We start from the raw sequence: 13,309 nt of genomic DNA on the forward strand, positions 1-13,309 counted from the left end.
TAAGGAAGTGATAGCCGAGGCTATATGAACCACTTCCCCGCCGGCACTCGGATGGTAATCTTGGGCATAGCATTTTATCAAATCACCTCATTCTTTGGGGCACACGTGAGGAACACAAATGCAAACAAGCCTGAATGGTCCCCAGGACTATATACAACTGAAAACTCACACCCCAGAAGTGACTCGAACCCATACTCCCACAACTGGTATGTACAGGGACGCCTTAATCCGCTTGACCATCACGACCGGACTAAGGAAGTGATAGCCGAGGCTATATGAACCACTTCCCCGCCGGCACTCGGATGGTAATCTTGGGCATAGCATTTTATCAAATCACCTCATTCTTTGGGGCACACGTGAGGAACACAAATGCAAACAAGCCTGAATGGTCCCCAGGACTATATACAACTGAAAACTCACACCCCAGAAGTGACTCGAACCCATACTCCCACAACTGGTATGTACAGGGACGCCTTAATCCGCTTGACCATCACGACCGGACTAAGGAAGTGATAGCCGAGGCTATATGAACCACTTCCCCGCCGGCACTCGGATGGTAATCTTGGGCATAGCATTTTATCAAATCACCTCATTCTTTGGGGCACACGTGAGGAACACAAATGCAAACAAGCCTGAATGGTCCCCAGGACTATATACAACTGAAAACTCACACCCCAGAAGTGACTCGAACCCATACTCCCACAACTGGTATGTACAGGGACGCCTTAATCCGCTTGACCATCACGACCGGACTAAGGAAGTGATAGCCGAGGCTATATGAACCACTTCCCCGCCGGCACTCGGATGGTAATCTTGGGCATAGCATTTTATCAAATCACCTCATTCTTTGGGGCACACGTGAGGAACACAAATGCAAACAAGCCTGAATGGTCCCCAGGACTATATACAACTGAAAACTCACACCCCAGAAGTGACTCGAACCCATACTCCCACAACTGGTATGTACAGGGACGCCTTAATCCGCTTGACCATCACGACCGGACTAAGGAAGTGATAGCCGAGGCTAGTTTTCAGTTGTATATAGTCCTGGGGACCATTCAGGCTCCCCAAATGTTTGCATTTGTGTTCCTCACGTGTGCCCCAAAGAATGAGGTGATTTGATAAAATGCTATGCCCAAGATTACCATCCGAGTGCCGGCGGGGAAGTGGTTCATATAGCCTCGGCTATCACTTCCTTAGTCCGGTCGTGATGGTCAAGCGGATTAAGGCGTCCCTGTACATACCAGTTGTGGGAGTATGGGTTCGAGTCACTTCTGGGGTGTGAGTTTTCAGTTGTATATAGTCCTGGGGACCATTCAGGCTTGTTTGCATTTGTGTTCCTCACGTGTGCCCCAAAGAATGAGGTGATTTGATAAAATGCTATGCCCAAGATTACCATCCGAGTGCCGGCGGGGAAGTGGTTCATATAGCCTCGGCTATCACTTCCTTAGTCCGGTCGTGATGGTCAAGCGGATTAAGGCGTCCCTGTACATACCAGTTGTGGGAGTATGGGTTCGAGTCACTTCTGGGGTGTGAGTTTTCAGTTGTATATAGTCCTGGGGACCATTCAGGCTTGTTTGCATTTGTGTTCCTCACGTGTGCCCCAAAGAATGAGGTGATTTGATAAAATGCTATGCCCAAGATTACCATCCGAGTGCCGGCGGGGAAGTGGTTCATATAGCCTCGGCTATCACTTCCTTAGTCCGGTCGTGATGGTCAAGCGGATTAAGGCGTCCCTGTACATACCAGTTGTGGGAGTATGGGTTCGAGTCACTTCTGGGGTGTGAGTTTTCAGTTGTATATAGTCCTGGGGACCATTCAGGCTTGTTTGCATTTGTGTTCCTCACGTGTGCCCCAAAGAATGAGGTGATTTGATAAAATGCTATGCCCAAGATTACCATCCGAGTGCCGGCGGGGAAGTGGTTCATATAGCCTCGGCTATCACTTCCTTAGTCCGGTCGTGATGGTCAAGCGGATTAAGGCGTCCCTGTACATACCAGTTGTGGGAGTATGGGTTCGAGTCACTTCTGGGGTGTGAGTTTTCAGTTGTATATAGTCCTGGGGACCATTCAGGCTTGTTTGCATTTGTGTTCCTCACGTGTGCCCCAAAGAATGAGGTGATTTGATAAAATGCTATGCCCAAGATTACCATCCGAGTGCCGGCGGGGAAGTGGTTCATATAGCCTCGGCTATCACTTCCTTAGTCCGGTCGTGATGGTCAAGCGGATTAAGGCGTCCCTGTACATACCAGTTGTGGGAGTATGGGTTCGAGTCACTTCTGGGGTGTGAGTTTTCAGTTGTATATAGTCCTGGGGACCATTCAGGCTTGTTTGCATTTGTGTTCCTCACGTGTGCCCCAAAGAATGAGGTGATTTGATAAAATGCTATGCCCAAGATTACCATCCGAGTGCCGGCGGGGAAGTGGTTCATATAGCCTCGGCTATCACTTCCTTAGTCCGGTCGTGATGGTCAAGCGGATTAAGGCGTCCCTGTACATACCAGTTGTGGGAGTATGGGTTCGAGTCACTTCTGGGGTGTGAGTTTTCAGTTGTATATAGTCCTGGGGACCATTCAGGCTTGTTTGCATTTGTGTTCCTCACGTGTGCCCCAAAGAATGAGGTGATTTGATAAAATGCTATGCCCAAGATTACCATCCGAGTGCCGGCGGGGAAGTGGTTCATATAGCCTCGGCTATCACTTCCTTAGTCCGGTCGTGATGGTCAAGCGGATTAAGGCGTCCCTGTACATACCAGTTGTGGGAGTATGGGTTCGAGTCACTTCTGGGGTGTGAGTTTTCAGTTGTATATAGTCCTGGGGACCATTCAGGCTTGTTTGCATTTGTGTTCCTCACGTGTGCCCCAAAGAATGAGGTGATTTGATAAAATGCTATGCCCAAGATTACCATCCGAGTGCCGGCGGGGAAGTGGTTCATATAGCCTCGGCTATCACTTCCTTAGTCCGGTCGTGATGGTCAAGCGGATTAAGGCGTCCCTGTACATACCAGTTGTGGGAGTATGGGTTCGAGTCACTTCTGGGGTGTGAGTTTTCAGTTGTATATAGTCCTGGGGACCATTCAGGCTTGTTTGCATTTGTGTTCCTCACGTGTGCCCCAAAGAATGAGGTGATTTGATAAAATGCTATGCCCAAGATTACCATCCGAGTGCCGGCGGGGAAGTGGTTCATATAGCCTCGGCTATCACTTCCTTAGTCCGGTCGTGATGGTCAAGCGGATTAAGGCGTCCCTGTACATACCAGTTGTGGGAGTATGGGTTCGAGTCACTTCTGGGGTGTGAGTTTTCAGTTGTATATAGTCCTGGGGACCATTCAGGCTTGTTTGCATTTGTGTTCCTCACGTGTGCCCCAAAGAATGAGGTGATTTGATAAAATGCTATGCCCAAGATTACCATCCGAGTGCCGGCGGGGAAGTGGTTCATATAGCCTCGGCTATCACTTCCTTAGTCCGGTCGTGATGGTCAAGCGGATTAAGGCGTCCCTGTACATACCAGTTGTGGGAGTATGGGTTCGAGTCACTTCTGGGGTGTGAGTTTTCAGTTGTATATAGTCCTGGGGACCATTCAGGCTTGTTTGCATTTGTGTTCCTCACGTGTGCCCCAAAGAATGAGGTGATTTGATAAAATGCTATGCCCAAGATTACCATCCGAGTGCCGGCGGGGAAGTGGTTCATATAGCCTCGGCTATCACTTCCTTAGTCCGGTCGTGATGGTCAAGCGGATTAAGGCGTCCCTGTACATACCAGTTGTGGGAGTATGGGTTCGAGTCACTTCTGGGGTGTGAGTTTTCAGTTGTATATAGTCCTGGGGACCATTCAGGCTTGTTTGCATTTGTGTTCCTCACGTGTGCCCCAAAGAATGAGGTGATTTGATAAAATGCTATGCCCAAGATTACCATCCGAGTGCCGGCGGGGAAGTGGTTCATATAGCCTCGGCTATCACTTCCTTAGTCCGGTCGTGATGGTCAAGCGGATTAAGGCGTCCCTGTACATACCAGTTGTGGGAGTATGGGTTCGAGTCACTTCTGGGGTGTGAGTTTTCAGTTGTATATAGTCCTGGGGACCATTCAGGCTTGTTTGCATTTGTGTTCCTCACGTGTGCCCCAAAGAATGAGGTGATTTGATAAAATGCTATGCCCAAGATTACCATCCGAGTGCCGGCGGGGAAGTGGTTCATATAGCCTCGGCTATCACTTCCTTAGTCCGGTCGTGATGGTCAAGCGGATTAAGGCGTCCCTGTACATACCAGTTGTGGGAGTATGGGTTCGAGTCACTTCTGGGGTGTGAGTTTTCAGTTGTATATAGTCCTGGGGACCATTCAGGCTTGTTTGCATTTGTGTTCCTCACGTGTGCCCCAAAGAATGAGGTGATTTGATAAAATGCTATGCCCAAGATTACCATCCGAGTGCCGGCGGGGAAGTGGTTCATATAGCCTCGGCTATCACTTCCTTAGTCCGGTCGTGATGGTCAAGCGGATTAAGGCGTCCCTGTACATACCAGTTGTGGGAGTATGGGTTCGAGTCACTTCTGGGGTGTGAGTTTTCAGTTGTATATAGTCCTGGGGACCATTCAGGCTTGTTTGCATTTGTGTTCCTCACGTGTGCCCCAAAGAATGAGGTGATTTGATAAAATGCTATGCCCAAGATTACCATCCGAGTGCCGGCGGGGAAGTGGTTCATATAGCCTCGGCTATCACTTCCTTAGTCCGGTCGTGATGGTCAAGCGGATTAAGGCGTCCCTGTACATACCAGTTGTGGGAGTATGGGTTCGAGTCACTTCTGGGGTGTGAGTTTTCAGTTGTATATAGTCCTGGGGACCATTCAGGCTTGTTTGCATTTGTGTTCCTCACGTGTGCCCCAAAGAATGAGGTGATTTGATAAAATGCTATGCCCAAGATTACCATCCGAGTGCCGGCGGGGAAGTGGTTCATATAGCCTCGGCTATCACTTCCTTAGTCCGGTCGTGATGGTCAAGCGGATTAAGGCGTCCCTGTACATACCAGTTGTGGGAGTATGGGTTCGAGTCACTTCTGGGGTGTGAGTTTTCAGTTGTATATAGTCCTGGGGACCATTCAGGCTTGTTTGCATTTGTGTTCCTCACGTGTGCCCCAAAGAATGAGGTGATTTGATAAAATGCTATGCCCAAGATTACCATCCGAGTGCCGGCGGGGAAGTGGTTCATATAGCCTCGGCTATCACTTCCTTAGTCCGGTCGTGATGGTCAAGCGGATTAAGGCGTCCCTGTACATACCAGTTGTGGGAGTATGGGTTCGAGTCACTTCTGGGGTGTGAGTTTTCAGTTGTATATAGTCCTGGGGACCATTCAGGCTTGTTTGCATTTGTGTTCCTCACGTGTGCCCCAAAGAATGAGGTGATTTGATAAAATGCTATGCCCAAGATTACCATCCGAGTGCCGGCGGGGAAGTGGTTCATATAGCCTCGGCTATCACTTCCTTAGTCCGGTCGTGATGGTCAAGCGGATTAAGGCGTCCCTGTACATACCAGTTGTGGGAGTATGGGTTCGAGTCACTTCTGGGGTGTGAGTTTTCAGTTGTATATAGTCCTGGGGACCATTCAGGCTTGTTTGCATTTGTGTTCCTCACGTGTGCCCCAAAGAATGAGGTGATTTGATAAAATGCTATGCCCAAGATTACCATCCGAGTGCCGGCGGGGAAGTGGTTCATATAGCCTCGGCTATCACTTCCTTAGTCCGGTCGTGATGGTCAAGCGGATTAAGGCGTCCCTGTACATACCAGTTGTGGGAGTATGGGTTCGAGTCACTTCTGGGGTGTGAGTTTTCAGTTGTATATAGTCCTGGGGACCATTCAGGCTTGTTTGCATTTGTGTTCCTCACGTGTGCCCCAAAGAATGAGGTGATTTGATAAAATGCTATGCCCAAGATTACCATCCGAGTGCCGGCGGGGAAGTGGTTCATATAGCCTCGGCTATCACTTCCTTAGTCCGGTCGTGATGGTCAAGCGGATTAAGGCGTCCCTGTACATACCAGTTGTGGGAGTATGGGTTCGAGTCACTTCTGGGGTGTGAGTTTTCAGTTGTATATAGTCCTGGGGACCATTCAGGCTTGTTTGCATTTGTGTTCCTCACGTGTGCCCCAAAGAATGAGGTGATTTGATAAAATGCTATGCCCAAGATTACCATCCGAGTGCCGGCGGGGAAGTGGTTCATATAGCCTCGGCTATCACTTCCTTAGTCCGGTCGTGATGGTCAAGCGGATTAAGGCGTCCCTGTACATACCAGTTGTGGGAGTATGGGTTCGAGTCACTTCTGGGGTGTGAGTTTTCAGTTGTATATAGTCCTGGGGACCATTCAGGCTTGTTTGCATTTGTGTTCCTCACGTGTGCCCCAAAGAATGAGGTGATTTGATAAAATGCTATGCCCAAGATTACCATCCGAGTGCCGGCGGGGAAGTGGTTCATATAGCCTCGGCTATCACTTCCTTAGTCCGGTCGTGATGGTCAAGCGGATTAAGGCGTCCCTGTACATACCAGTTGTGGGAGTATGGGTTCGAGTCACTTCTGGGGTGTGAGTTTTCAGTTGTATATAGTCCTGGGGACCATTCAGGCTTGTTTGCATTTGTGTTCCTCACGTGTGCCCCAAAGAATGAGGTGATTTGATAAAATGCTATGCCCAAGATTACCATCCGAGTGCCGGCGGGGAAGTGGTTCATATAGCCTCGGCTATCACTTCCTTAGTCCGGTCGTGATGGTCAAGCGGATTAAGGCGTCCCTGTACATACCAGTTGTGGGAGTATGGGTTCGAGTCACTTCTGGGGTGTGAGTTTTCAGTTGTATATAGTCCTGGGGACCATTCAGGCTTGTTTGCATTTGTGTTCCTCACGTGTGCCCCAAAGAATGAGGTGATTTGATAAAATGCTATGCCCAAGATTACCATCCGAGTGCCGGCGGGGAAGTGGTTCATATAGCCTCGGCTATCACTTCCTTAGTCCGGTCGTGATGGTCAAGCGGATTAAGGCGTCCCTGTACATACCAGTTGTGGGAGTATGGGTTCGAGTCACTTCTGGGGTGTGAGTTTTCAGTTGTATATAGTCCTGGGGACCATTCAGGCTTGTTTGCATTTGTGTTCCTCACGTGTGCCCCAAAGAATGAGGTGATTTGATAAAATGCTATGCCCAAGATTACCATCCGAGTGCCGGCGGGGAAGTGGTTCATATAGCCTCGGCTATCACTTCCTTAGTCCGGTCGTGATGGTCAAGCGGATTAAGGCGTCCCTGTACATACCAGTTGTGGGAGTATGGGTTCGAGTCACTTCTGGGGTGTGAGTTTTCAGTTGTATATAGTCCTGGGGACCATTCAGGCTTGTTTGCATTTGTGTTCCTCACGTGTGCCCCAAAGAATGAGGTGATTTGATAAAATGCTATGCCCAAGATTACCATCCGAGTGCCGGCGGGGAAGTGGTTCATATAGCCTCGGCTATCACTTCCTTAGTCCGGTCGTGATGGTCAAGCGGATTAAGGCGTCCCTGTACATACCAGTTGTGGGAGTATGGGTTCGAGTCACTTCTGGGGTGTGAGTTTTCAGTTGTATATAGTCCTGGGGACCATTCAGGCTTGTTTGCATTTGTGTTCCTCACGTGTGCCCCAAAGAATGAGGTGATTTGATAAAATGCTATGCCCAAGATTACCATCCGAGTGTCGGCGGGGAAGTGGTTCATATAGCCTCGGCTATCACTTCCTTAGTCCGGTCGTGATGGTCAAGCGGATTAAGGCGTCCCTGTACATACCAGTTGTGGGAGTATGGGTTCGAGTCACTTCTGGGGTGTGAGTTTTCAGTTGTATATAGTCCTGGGGACCATTCAGGCTTGTTTGCATTTGTGTTCCTCACGTGTGCCCCAAAGAATGAGGTGATTTGATAAAATGCTATGCCCAAGATTACCATCCGAGTGCCGGCGGGGAAGTGGTTCATATAGCCTCGGCTATCACTTCCTTAGTCCGGTCGTGATGGTCAAGCGGATTAAGGCGTCCCTGTACATACCAGTTGTGGGAGTATGGGTTCGAGTCACTTCTGGGGTGTGAGTTTTCAGTTGTATATAGTCCTGGGGACCATTCAGGCTTGTTTGCATTTGTGTTCCTCACGTGTGCCCCAAAGAATGAGGTGATTTGATAAAATGCTATGCCCAAGATTACCATCCGAGTGCCGGCGGGGAAGTGGTTCATATAGCCTCGGCTATCACTTCCTTAGTCCGGTCGTGATGGTCAAGCGGATTAAGGCGTCCCTGTACATACCAGTTGTGGGAGTATGGGTTCGAGTCACTTCTGGGGTGTGAGTTTTCAGTTGTATATAGTCCTGGGGACCATTCAGGCTTGTTTGCATTTGTGTTCCTCACGTGTGCCCCAAAGAATGAGGTGATTTGATAAAATGCTATGCCCAAGATTACCATCCGAGTGCCGGCGGGGAAGTGGTTCATATAGCCTCGGCTATCACTTCCTTAGTCCGGTCGTGATGGTCAAGCGGATTAAGGCGTCCCTGTACATACCAGTTGTGGGAGTATGGGTTCGAGTCACTTCTGGGGTGTGAGTTTTCAGTTGTATATAGTCCTGGGGACCATTCAGGCTTGTTTGCATTTGTGTTCCTCACGTGTGCCCCAAAGAATGAGGTGATTTGATAAAATGCTATGCCCAAGATTACCATCCGAGTGCCGGCGGGGAAGTGGTTCATATAGCCTCGGCTATCACTTCCTTAGTCCGGTCGTGATGGTCAAGCGGATTAAGGCGTCCCTGTACATACCAGTTGTGGGAGTATGGGTTCGAGTCACTTCTGGGGTGTGAGTTTTCAGTTGTATATAGTCCTGGGGACCATTCAGGCTTGTTTGCATTTGTGTTCCTCACGTGTGCCCCAAAGAATGAGGTGATTTGATAAAATGCTATGCCCAAGATTACCATCCGAGTGCCGGCGGGGAAGTGGTTCATATAGCCTCGGCTATCACTTCCTTAGTCCGGTCGTGATGGTCAAGCGGATTAAGGCGTCCCTGTACATACCAGTTGTGGGAGTATGGGTTCGAGTCACTTCTGGGGTGTGAGTTTTCAGTTGTATATAGTCCTGGGGACCATTCAGGCTTGTTTGCATTTGTGTTCCTCACGTGTGCCCCAAAGAATGAGGTGATTTGATAAAATGCTATGCCCAAGATTACCATCCGAGTGCCGGCGGGGAAGTGGTTCATATAGCCTCGGCTATCACTTCCTTAGTCCGGTCGTGATGGTCAAGCGGATTAAGGCGTCCCTGTACATACCAGTTGTGGGAGTATGGGTTCGAGTCACTTCTGGGGTGTGAGTTTTCAGTTGTATATAGTCCTGGGGACCATTCAGGCTTGTTTGCATTTGTGTTCCTCACGTGTGCCCCAAAGAATGAGGTGATTTGATAAAATGCTATGCCCAAGATTACCATCCGAGTGCCGGCGGGGAAGTGGTTCATATAGCCTCGGCTATCACTTCCTTAGTCCGGTCGTGATGGTCAAGCGGATTAAGGCGTCCCTGTACATACCAGTTGTGGGAGTATGGGTTCGAGTCACTTCTGGGGTGTGAGTTTTCAGTTGTATATAGTCCTGGGGACCATTCAGGCTTGTTTGCATTTGTGTTCCTCACGTGTGCCCCAAAGAATGAGGTGATTTGATAAAATGCTATGCCCAAGATTACCATCCGAGTGCCGGCGGGGAAGTGGTTCATATAGCCTCGGCTATCACTTCCTTAGTCCGGTCGTGATGGTCAAGCGGATTAAGGCGTCCCTGTACATACCAGTTGTGGGAGTATGGGTTCGAGTCACTTCTGGGGTGTGAGTTTTCAGTTGTATATAGTCCTGGGGACCATTCAGGCTTGTTTGCATATATATATATATATATATATATATATATATATATATATATATATATATATATATATATATATATATATATATATATATATATATATAAAATGTGTGTGTGTGTTTCTTATGTGAACAGAAAATATAACCATCACTAGAGGAAAAGATATTCTGTTTCAATCAACAGTGCTCTTTTCAAGCAATTTAATACTTTTGTTTATATTTTTCAGGTATCGGCTAAACAAAGCCGACAGTCAGTGAAAGTGCACCTTCCACTTAAGGTTCAAGGAACTTACTTCAACTACATCTTGGACATGAATGGGCACTTCACAAACTCTAAGTTGTTTGACTACTCAGCAGGTCTCAAGAGAAGTTGGGCAAAATGATTTTTTTATTACTATAGTATTTTGTACATTGCCTTCCTTTATGTTGATATGTTTTCCATGTAATATAGGTTCATATTTTATTCTGTGTTTTATTGCATCCTATGGTGAACTAAACACAATTGGATCATGATTATTTATGACAATTCTATATTTTACACAATTCAGTCCAACACAGTTAAAAGCAATAGACATACACTGACAACTTACTGATTCAGAACTAAGTATTGTAATGGTAAAATTTTGACCGAGTTCAAGCATCACCTGATTCTACACAAACCCAAATTATGCAACCTGTTGTCAAATTACTGACATGCAGACCCATGTTTACAATATGCAAATACATTAAAACAATAATGCATTACTGCACAGGAGTTATAAATCTTACGCAACACCTTAAACTATTCACAGCGATTGGGATCCTCTCGGACGTAGGTTCGAACCCTCATCACGGCCCTTGTGGATTTGTTCATTTGATGCATCAAGCTATTGTGATTTCTGTGTAATAATGCATTGATAACACAATAAATGAGAACTATATTAAATATTATTACTTAGAAATGCATGTGCAATTAATTTTGTATTAAGTATATGATTTTTCATTTGGTGGCTTGTGCACCATTCCCTGGATGGATTCGTCCAGATCCTGTAAGCTCCCTGAGCCATATGTTTCTGCTCCTGCATGTGTTGAAACAAAGTAACACTCCATAACTAAAAGATTTTTCTTCTTTATATTTTTCCTTTAATGTAAATGGTCAATATTTAGCCAATAAAATGCCTAGGAGCAGCAATGTGATGGTAGTAAGAAGAACAAAGTTAGTCTATCAATTAATGGTAAACTAAGGCATTGAACTTTGTGAATTGCAAAAGAATTTGAGATAGGCAAAAGTACTACGTATAACTGATATCGAGAAAGAAGAGAGAAATGCATGCAATATATGCATATTAGTGGGAGTAAACCACCAAGCATCGGTAGATTGTAACCGGAAAAAACAGTGAATCCTGAACATAATGCACAGTTACACGAGGCTGTTTATAAATGGTTTGCACAGTATTGCACAATGGTTAAGAGAATCTGGGACTAGGATGAAGAGATGGAAAATGCAGTAGGTAGGTTTGCCATCAGTTTAGGGATAATTGGTTTCAAGACAAGTGATGGTTGAATTTGCTAGATTATAGCAGACATAGCATTAAACTTATCCAACAAAACTTTGTGAATGGTTGATTGCCAATCAGCAGGTGTTCAGCCATTCAAGAATAAATTAATAACCTAGACATTTTAAATTATCTAATTTTAAATTAATTTAATTTTTTAAAATTATCTTTAAATTTTAAAAGTCCAACTTGTAGATCAAGCCAAATGGAGGGGACCATCGACAAGCTGCCAGCTTCCTGTCCTTGTCGAGGCTATGAGTGTTAGTGGCCCTCAAGGTAAATAAATAAATTTTTATTCAGGAAAAGTACATTACATACAGTAGTTGATTTGCAAACATAATGTTGGATTTATAGATTGAGCTACAGTAGTACATACAATACCTAAAGCCACTAATACGCATAGCATTTCGGACAAGGTGTGGGGAAAAAAAATACTTAGACTAAAACTTAACAGTAATTGGGATTAGGTATAAATTGTGTTGAAAAAAGGAATAAAAAATAAAAAAAGGGGGAACATGGCAAAAATCAGCAATTGTACAAGTTGGAGAACAAACAGCATTCTTTAACAAAAGCAAGACATGGGTTGACATTTAGAGGGTAAGGTAGGTTACAAGGAGTTAATTAAGTTGCACTTGGTTTTACTCTTAAACTGGTTGAGGGAGGTACAGCCTTTGACATGATTGGGGAGACCATTCTACATTCTGGGTCCCTTGATTTGTAGAGCATTTCTAGTTTGGTTAAGTCGTACTCTTGGAATATCAAATAGGTATTTGTTTCTGGTGTGATGCCCATGAGTTCTGTTACAACCTTCTAGGAAGCTTCTAAGGTCAGGATTGACATTGCAGTTCAGAGTTTTAAATATATAGAGTACGCATGAGAGGATGTGCAGTGACTTAATATCTAACATTATTCAAAAATTTAAGTAAGGGTTCCGAGTGCTGTCTGGGGCCAGAGTTAGATATTGTTCTAATACTGTAGCAGCTTTGTGTTGAATAATTAGAGAACATAAATGATTTTGTGTAGTAGAACCCCAAGCACTAATACCATAATTGAGATTAGGATAGATGAGAGAGTAATTGAGAGTCACCAGGGCAGGGCGAGATACATAATATCTGATCTTAGAAAGAATGCCAACAGTTTTAGAAACTTTTTTTGATATATTTAGAATGTGTCCCTGGAAATTCAGCTTGTCAATGAGAACACCAAGGAATTTTCCATCTACCTTGTTACTAATTTGGATATTGTTTATTCTTAGATTAATTTGATTTTAGGATTTATTGCCAAACAAAATATACAAGGTTTGTCAATGTTAAGGGTGAGTTTGTTGGCAGTTAACCAAAGATGGACTTTATTTAGTTCGGTGTTCACTGACATTAAGAGCAAGAGGGTCAGGACTGGAGAAAATGAAGGTTGTGTCGTCAGCAAAAAGAAATGGTTTGAGGTGTTGAGAGGCATTTGGAAGGTCATTAATGTAGATGAGAAAGAGGAGAGGGCCAAGTATGCTGCCCTGAGGAACACCAATGTTGATGAGTAGGGTGGGAGAAATTTAATTATTCACAGAAACATACTGGAGCCTGTCAGTAAGGTAAGACTGAAAATATTGGAGGGAGTGACCTCTGACTCCATAATGATGATGTAATTTAAGAAGGTTTTGGTGGTTGACAAGTGTCAAAAGCCTTACGTAGGTCAACAAGGAACTCATTTCTATCAAGAGCTGCATGTATCAAGTTAATCATACTAATAAGTGCATCGTTAGTGGTATGAAGCCATATTGGCAAGAGCTAAGTATATTGTGTTTGGCTAGATAAGAGTAGAGCTGCTTGTAGATTAGTTTTTTTTTAATATTTTTTGACAAGTTTGGCAGAATTGATATAGGTCTGAAGTTGTTGACATCAGTGAGATCACCACATCTCACAACAGTTGACC

The 13,309-nt window shown here is 45.5% G+C and overlaps 1 protein-coding gene across 1 annotated transcript in view; it reads left to right on the forward strand.

The window, feature by feature from the left end:
- LOC123757425 (transmembrane protein 223) overlaps positions 1 to 10,311 on the forward strand; it is a 17,597-nt gene extending 7,286 nt beyond the window's left edge. The window contains exon 3 of the mRNA XM_045740990.2: positions 10,076 to 10,311. Coding sequence (XP_045596946.1) covers positions 10,076 to 10,231 — 156 coding nt within the window. The 3' untranslated portion in view covers positions 10,232 to 10,311. The remainder of the gene's footprint in view (positions 1 to 10,075) is intronic.
- The last annotated feature ends 2,998 nt before the right edge of the window (positions 10,312 to 13,309 follow it).

This window comes from Procambarus clarkii, chromosome 19 (genome assembly GCF_040958095.1).
Source record: "Procambarus clarkii isolate CNS0578487 chromosome 19, FALCON_Pclarkii_2.0, whole genome shotgun sequence".
NCBI lineage: Eukaryota > Metazoa > Arthropoda > Malacostraca > Decapoda > Cambaridae > Procambarus > Procambarus clarkii.